This window comes from Cebus imitator, unplaced genomic scaffold (assembly GCF_001604975.1).
Source record: "Cebus imitator isolate Cc_AM_T3 unplaced genomic scaffold, Cebus_imitator-1.0 Scaffold60, whole genome shotgun sequence".
In the NCBI taxonomy this organism is placed as follows: Eukaryota; Metazoa; Chordata; class Mammalia; order Primates; family Cebidae; genus Cebus; species Cebus imitator.
The window spans coordinates 792,797-801,427 of record NW_016107375.1 but is presented as its reverse complement, the minus strand read 5'-3'; the positions used below and the strand labels follow the sequence as shown (position 1 = coordinate 801,427).

The 8,631-nt window shown below is 38.0% G+C and overlaps 1 protein-coding gene across 1 annotated transcript in view; it reads left to right on the top strand.

Moving 5' to 3' along the window:
• Positions 1–8,631, top strand: part of ME2 (malic enzyme 2) — a 64,828-nt gene that overhangs the window by 38,230 nt on the left and 17,967 nt on the right. The window contains exons 11-12 of the mRNA XM_037738991.1: positions 2,105–2,219; positions 4,453–4,595. Of these exons, the coding sequence (XP_037594919.1) occupies positions 2,105–2,219; positions 4,453–4,595 (258 nt within the window). The remainder of the gene's footprint in view (positions 1–2,104; positions 2,220–4,452; positions 4,596–8,631) is intronic.

Here is an 8,631-nt window from a genome sequence, read left to right as displayed (position 1 = left end):
CAAAAATCCTGTGAAGTTTTACAAATGAGGAGGTCAAGGGAGTTTTCTAAAGTCATCAGCTTATTAGTGACAGAGATAGGATTCAAAACCAAGTGTCCTGACTGAAGCCTGTGCTCTGAATCATTAAACTGTGCTGCCTCGCTAAGAGACTGTAACTACCATATTTACTAGTGTGTAAGACACAAGGATAAAACATCACATATTTAGAAGGCTATTGGGGGATGTATGTTTTGACTAGTACATAGTTTGGTACTTCTTTTTGTGATGTTGGTGTTCATCAAATACGTTGTAATTCTTTAGCATATTGGTAGGTCAGGTCTAACTGTATTGGTAGCTGCAATGTGTCTACTTAGCACAAAGTGAGAACCTGTCTGTCTCCATATTCATCATCAGATTATGTATTTCTTTTCCAGTGTGCAGGTAGCTTGACCTATGGGCGTTAGGCTTCCAGTGTCTCCTGATGACCCTAAACACTGCCCTTAATTTTGAGACTTTGAAAGCAGTGACTTCTTATGTCACTGTTTGCTCAGTCTGGTTTTGTTACCTGACTGATGGTAGTGTGCTGCTTTTCTAGCCCCTGCAGATTCTTATCTGGAGTTATCTTGGAGGTCTGGTGGAAATCACTTTTTCAGAAGTCGTCTTTTTTACCGAAATAAGAATATAATCTTCTCAGTTGGTTTTTGCATTCAGTATGCTTTTGTCTGCCTTAAATCTTTGAGAAATTCTTCATTGCTCTAGTTTGTCAGTTGTACCTCTTCTGGCTTTGTGGCACTACTAAGAATTTAACTTTTATGGTTTTTGACCTGGGATTTGGAAAGGAAAGCACGTTTCTTCATTCAGCCATCTTTAATCAGAATTCCCGGTTCCTCTTGTTTCTAAATTCTTGATAGTATAAGTCCATGGTGTCTGTCTGCAATTCTGAAATTCTAAAGGCATTGAAATTCCAAAATTTTTTCCGAAATTTATTTTGGTGACAAATCTGATTGCCCTGAACTTATCTAGTAGCAAAACCTGACTCAAACTAGTAAGAAGCTCTTTGTAGTCTTAATCTTTTGTACTTGGTGTGACTATTCGTAAGTTTGTTCAGTTGTGGAGTATATCTGTTGGGAGGGAGAATATGTAATATTTGATATATACCATATTGTATTTCTTTTTCTTTTCTTTTTTTTAGGACGAAGTCTTGCACTGTTGCCCGAGCTGGAGTGCAGTGGCGTGATCTCGCTCACTGTACCCTCTGCTTCTTGGGTTCAAGTAATTCTCCTGCCTCAGCCTCCCGAGTAGCTGGGATTACAGGCACATGCCACCACGCCAAGCTAATTTTTTGTATTTTTAGTAGAGACAGGGTTTCACTATGTTGGCCAGACTGGCCTCAAACTCTTGACCTTGTCATCCACCCACCTCGGCCTCCCAAAGTGCTGGGATTACAGGTGTGAGCCACTGCACCCAGTGCCATATTGTATTCTAAAACATGAAAAATTCTCGGCCAGGAGTGGTGGCTCCTGCCTGTAATCCGAGCACTTTGGGAAGCCAAGGTGAACAGATTGATTGAGCCTAGGAATTTGAGACCAGCCTGGGAAACATGGCAAAACCCTATTTCTACAAAAAAAAATTAGCCAGGCTTGGTGGTTATATGCCTATAGTTCCAGCTATTCTGGAGGCTGATGTGGGAGGATCATCTGAGCCTGGGGAGGTAGAGGCTGCCACTGCACTCAAGTCTGGGTGACAGAGTGATACCCCATCTCAAAATCAATCAATCAAATTAAATTAAATATGAAAAATTCTTAATTCCAAACTCATCTAGCCCAGATAAAGGATTGTAGGCTTTTGTGCCATATTGGACTTAGGAAGACCTCATAGAGTAAATGCATTTTTGAGAGAGACTACAAAGTTTCTGGGAATAATGGGAGATTTGATTTTTGTTTCATATTTGTGTATATGGACATGATGAAGACAGAATTGGAACATATGGGTTGAAGAAGAAAGTAAATGAAAATGAGAATACTTTTCTATTGTAGAAACAATGTGTAACTCATAATGATGTCTTTTTATTTCATCCTTAATATGCATTGACTAAAAAAATACTGTATTTTATCTCAAAATTTAGGGACGGAAAGCAAAAATAGATACTTATCAGGAGCCATTTACTCACCCAGGCCCAGACAGCATACCTGAGACTTTTGAAGATGCAGTTAATATACTGAAGCCTTCAACTATAATCGGTAGGTAAAGTTATTCTGATAAATAATTTTACTCCTTAACTGTATGTTGCCAGTCATAATTACCATGTATGATGACTAAAAATGAATTGACAGTTTTACCTAAATTTCAGCATATACTGTGTTTTCTGTGATAACTTTTTGGTTACCATGCATGAAATTCAGTTACCAGATGTCACTTATACTTTTAAGTCCTAAACACTATGCAGTCAATCATACTTTGCTTTTAGAGTTGTTATGACTGTTGGACTCAAAACATGAAAAAGACCAAAGCCATTTGCAGGTTTCACCAGGAGAATTCTATGCCGACTCAAAATTTTTGTGGGCAACAAAGCTGAAAACTTCAGTGTTTTAATTCAGGCATTGCATAACTGACATCAGATCATGCCATTATGGCATTATGTTCTCAGCAGAAAATATAAAAGTGTTTAAAAGAGGAGCTATTTAATTTTCTATTTAGCTGTGTTTTTTTTTTTTTTTTGAGACGGAGTTTCTATTGCTTAGGCTGGAGTGCAGTGGCACGATATTAACTCACTGCAACCTCCACCTCCCAGGTTCAAGTGATTCTCCTGCTTCAGCCTCCCAAATAGCTGGGATTACAGGTGCCTGCCACCATGCTCAAATAATTGTTGTAATTTTAGTAGAAATGGGGTTTCACCATGTTGACCAGGCTGGTCTGAAACTCCTGACCTCAGGTGATCCACCTGCCTCAGCCTCCCAAAGTGCTGGGATTACAGGCGTGAGCTACTGCACCCAGCCCTATTACAGGTTTTCTGATTATCTTTTTATTCGTTGTTTTTCTCTCAACCATAAGCTGCCTGCATTATGTTCATTTTTATATCCTAATGGTTTAATACAGTGTCTGGAACATTGTAGGAGTTTAATAAAAGCTTGTTAAACTGAACTGTATCAGGAAAGTGGATTGCTTTAGTGAAGGTGACTTTTTATCCCTTCCAAATTTCTATTTTTATAATGAGTTCCACAGAGTTTAACAGTTTAGCATTTGACACACAAGGGTTTTGAAAATTTTTTTAATTGTGGTAAAAGGCATATATAACATAAAATTTGCCATGTTAAGCATTTTTAAGTGTGTACTTCAGTAGCATTAAGTACATTCACATTGTGCAACCAGTCTTCACAACTCTTTTCATCTTGCAAAACTGAAACTCTATAACCACTAATAACTCCCAACTGGGTACACCTAATCCCAACACATTAGGAGGCTGAGATGGGCAGCGGATCATTTGAGGTCAGGAGTTCGAGAGCAACCTGGCCAACATGGTGAAACCCTGTCTCTACTAAAAATACAAAAATTAACCAGATGTGGTGGCATGCACCTATAGTCCCAGTTACTCGGAAGGCTGAGGCAGGAGAATTACTTGAACCTAGGAGGCAGAGGTTGCAGTGAGCAAAGATCACACCACTGCATTCCAGCTTCAGCGACAGTGAGACTCCGTCTCAAAAAATAAATAAAAAATAAACAATAACTCCCCATTTTCCCCACCCTCTCCACCCCTAACAATCACCATTCTACTTTTTGTCTCTATGAATTTAACTACCTAAGTGGAATGACATGGTATTTTTCTCTTTGTGACTGGCTTATTTTATTTAGCATAATGTCAGTGTTCATCCATGTGGTAGCAAGCTTTATCTTCCTAATTAGAATGATGAAGATAGTCTTATACTCTTTTTAAAAACTGGCTGGGTGTGGTGGCTCATGCCTATAATTCTAGCACTTTGGGAGGCCAAGGCTGTCAGATCACCTGAGGTCAGGAGTTTGAGAGTAGCCTAGCCAGCATGGCGAAAGCCCGTCTCTACTAAAAATGCAAAAATTAGCCAGGTGTGGTAGCACACACCTTTAACCCCAGCTACCTGGGAAGGTGAGGCACGAGAATCACTTGAACCCAGGAGCGGGGAGGTTGCAGTGAGCTAAGATTGTGCCACTGCAACAGAGCGAGACTCTCAAAAAACAAAAAGTTAAAATAATAAAATTTCCCATAATTCATTGTGTGTGTAGTAAACAATAAATATTTAAGTGAGAACTTTCAGCATCTTACTGTTTTTTCTTTTCAGATTTGAGATTGTGTTCTCATAGATTTTGCATTGCTGAAATAGTGCTATCTTTATAATGAGCTATTACTGTGTTTTTGTTATTGTAGCCCTATTGTAGAAATGCTCTTGATAAGCGTTGCTTTTATACCTATAATGAAGTGGCTGCTTTTCTCCCTTGTTACAGGAGTTGCAGGTGCTGGCCGTCTTTTCACTTCTGATGTAATCAGAGCCATGGCCTCTATCAATGAAAGGCCTGTAATATTTGCATTAAGTAATCCTACAGCACAGGCAGAGTGCACGGCCGAAGAAGCATATACACTTACAGAGGTATTAATAATAGTCACATGAATTAATATGTGTATTATTTTCCTTTCACTAGCTTATTAGTTATACATTCTTACACAGTTGTTCTAGTGGTTTCCCTAGAGATTACAGTATGCTTCTGTGGGTCATCAAAGTCTGATATAAATTATTGTTTATATCAATTATGGTAAACAATTACTTTATAACTCCGTTGTAATGCCCTCACAATATTTGCACTATTGTTGTGAATTTTAATTTTCTATGTATTTTAAACCCAAAATACATTATTATTATATTTCACAAAAAATTTTCAAATTTACCTATATTTTAATTTATTTATCACTATTCCTTCCTGCATGTCTGTGCTACTACATAGGATCATTTTCCTTCTGCCGGAATAATTTCTAAGTGTAGGTCTAATGAATTCTCTTGATAATTTATTTTGCCTTCACATTGAAGGATATTTTCACTCTACATAGAAGTAAAAGTTGGTAAATACTGAAGCATTTTAAAGGTATCATTTTATTGTTTTCTGACTTTTGTTTTCTTTTTGATGATATATCATTGTCTTAGGTTTTTAGCAGTTTGACTGTGGCAGACCTATACATGGTTTTCTTTGTATTTATTTCACATGGCTATTATACTGCTCCTGAATCTGTGGCTTGATGTCTGTTTTTGGTTTTTGACTTTTGTATTTTGAAAAAATAATCAGCCAGTATCTCTACTTTGGCCACATTCTGTCTCTCCTGTCTTATGGGACTCTATATGGTCAGACTTTTTCACCACAATTTCATCATAATATCTTTTACACTATTTTCTGTATATACTATCCTTCTTGCTCTGTTTAGATCTGATGATTTTCTTTGGCCCTATCTTCCAGTTTGCAGATTCTCTGTTCAGCTGTGCTAATGTGTTGTTAGTTCTTAATTTTAGTTATTGAATATTTTTCATTTGTAGAATTTGTTTGCTTTGTGTAATAATTTATTAATTTAGTAACAGACTTAAAATCATGTACTATAGAAACAATTTCTAAATACTGCTTTCTTGTACTCACATTTCATGAAACATTTCTTTTTACTGTTTTCAAATGTGTCTTTACCATCAGTGTTTGTCTTTTCTAGAGCTATCTTTTTGAGTTATCTGACAGCTGTGGAGAACAAATTTTTATTTATATCCAAGCTGTTTAAGATTCAGTGCTTTTAGATCTGTGACACTACCACAGGAGTATAGCCCAATTATAAATATCTGCCTATATATCACTCGACATTGTTTTTTTTCCCTACTGTCTCATAAGTGATCAAAGTGGCTCTAGGAAGTGATTTTTAAAGGCTTGTTTATTATGATGTCTAGTAGCTGTAATTGCTAGATTACATCCTTGAAAATAAGTAATAAATCTATGATAGATTTTTGATCTTCACTTCTTCAAAAAAAAGTTTTTGTAATAGAAAAATAAATATTATAGTATATCTCTCAAAAGCTAAGTATTCTTTTAAAAATATAACCACACTACCATTATACATCATAATTTTAACAATAATTATATCTTGTCATTTTGTTTTATTTTATTTTGAGATAGGGTCTCCCTTGGTCACCTAGGCTGGAGTGTAGTGGCACAATCATAGCTCATTGCAGACTGCAACTCCTGACTCAAGTAATCCTCTTGCCTCAGTCTCCTGAGTAGCTGAGACTACAGGCAGACACCACCACACCCAGCTAATTTTTTAATTTTTATTTTTGTAGAGACAAGGTCTTGCTTTGTTGGCCAGGCTGGTCTCAAACTGCTGGCCTCAAGTGATCCGCCTACCTTAGCCTCCTAAATGCTGGGATTACAGACATGAGCCACTGTACCCCACCTAATTTCATAAATATATGAATTACAATTAAAATTTTCTGATGGTAATAAATGTCTCACTCTCTATGAGTTCATTTTTATTATCTATCTTTTGTTCTGTCTTGGTAATCAGGTTTTTTTGTAAGCCTAATTTGTACTTTATTTTTGTTGTTGTTGTTGTTTTTTTTGTTTTTTTTGTTTTTTTTGAGACGGAGTTTCGCTCTTGTTACCCAGGCTGGAGTGCAATGGCGCGATCTCGGCTCACCGCAACCTCCGCCTCCTGGGTTCAGGCAATTCTCCTGCCTCAGCCGCCTGAGTAGCTGGGATTACAGGCATGCACCACCATGCCCAGCTGATTTTTTGTATTTTTAGTAGAGACGGGGTTTCACCATGTTGACCAGGATGGTCTCGATCTCTTGACCTTGTGATCCACCTGCCCCGGCCTCCCCAAGTGCTGGGATTACAGGCTTGAGCCACCGCGCCCGGCTATTTTTGTTTTTTTTAATTGAGTGATGGATATAAAGAATTACAGCAATAGGCCAGGTGCAGTGGCTCATGCCTGTAATCCTAGCACTTTGGGAGGCTGAGGTGGGTGGATCACGAGGTCGAGAGATCGAGACCATCCTAGCCAACAGGGTGAAACCCCGTCTCTACTAAAAATACAAAAAAATTAGCTGGGCATGGTGGCGCACGCCTGTAATCCCAGCTACTTGGGAGGCTGAGGCCAGAGAATCTCCTGAACCTGATAGGCGGAGGTTGCCGTGAGCCTAGATCACGCCACTGCACTCCAGCTCCAGCCTGGGTGACAAGAGAAAAAAAAAAAAAAAATTGTGCGCTCAAAAACAAAACGAAAAAAAATTTATAGCAATAATTTAAGGCTGTGGATAAAGTCATCTTTGGAAAAGGGACTTTACTTTTTTGAGTAGGTCGCCGTAATCCAGTCAGGGTGTGGTCCACATGAGGCCTGGGGTATTTCCAGTTTGCCCTTTCTGCTGATATCCATCCCTTTGGGTATGAATCAAAAGTCTTGAAGTATTTATCAGCACCTCTCATCCTTAATGGTCCCTGAATATCCATTTCCTCTCTCTCAGCTGTTAAAAGTTTCTCTCTGACTTTTAATAGCTTTGCTGTTCAGGGTCTCAGCCACAGCTTTTAATTTGGAAAGCAGCAGTCATCTTGAGGGGAAGAGCTTCAAATGCTAGGCTCATATATCTTGCTTCCCTCTTCTTTTGGATCTTGGAAACCTTTCTTCCCCAATACCAGACTCTCACTATCTTGTTAGCTCTCTACTTCCTTAAAAAAAATTATTTAAAATATGTTTTATCTGGTTTTCAAAATTGTAACCAGGGGAAAATTTGGTATGAAACAACCCAGAAAATCACTGCCAAAGCAGAACTCTCAGAACTTCCTGAACTTAATTTTCATACTCTTGATATATTTAGCATTCTTTTTTTTCCCCCATTGTTAAACACTATGTAGACCAGGCACAGTGGTTCACGCATGTAATCCCAGCACTTTGGGAGGCTCAGGCGGACAGATCACTTGAGGCCAGGAGTTCAAGATCAGCCTGGCCAACATGGTGAAACCCTGTCTCTACTAAAAATACAAAAAAATTAGCCAGGTGTGGTGGCATATGCCTGTAGTCCCAGCTACTCAGGAGGCTGAGGCAAGAGAATAGCTTGAACCTGGGAAGCAGAGGCTATGTGAGATAAGATCGTGCCACTGCATTCCAGCCTAGGTGACGGAGTGAGACAGTCTCAAAAAAAAAAATTTGACACATATGTTCTCTCAAAATTCCTTTTGCTTCCATATGGCTACTCTGTTAGTCAAAATAAATTATAAATTCTCATGACTGTTGGTTTCCAGTTGATACAATAATTATTGAAATCTCTTCTTCCAAATCCATCACAATATCAGCATATAGATATTTAAAAATCTCTTTAGTATAACGTTTTATATTTTTATTTTATTACTTTTAGCTTGATTGTCTGTCCTCTTCACCAGGCTTTACTACTTAAAAGTAATGGTTATTGCTCTCCAAATTGAATCTTAGTCTTCTACAATGACTATTAAATATATTTGGTAAATATATTTGAAGCATCATGGATTGTTGGCATTTCTGAAATATAAAAAATTTAAATATTTTAAGCAGTAGTATGTCACCAGAAAACTGCTCGTTTAAAAATTTTATTGGCCGGGCGCGGTGGCTCACGCCTGTAATCCCAGCAC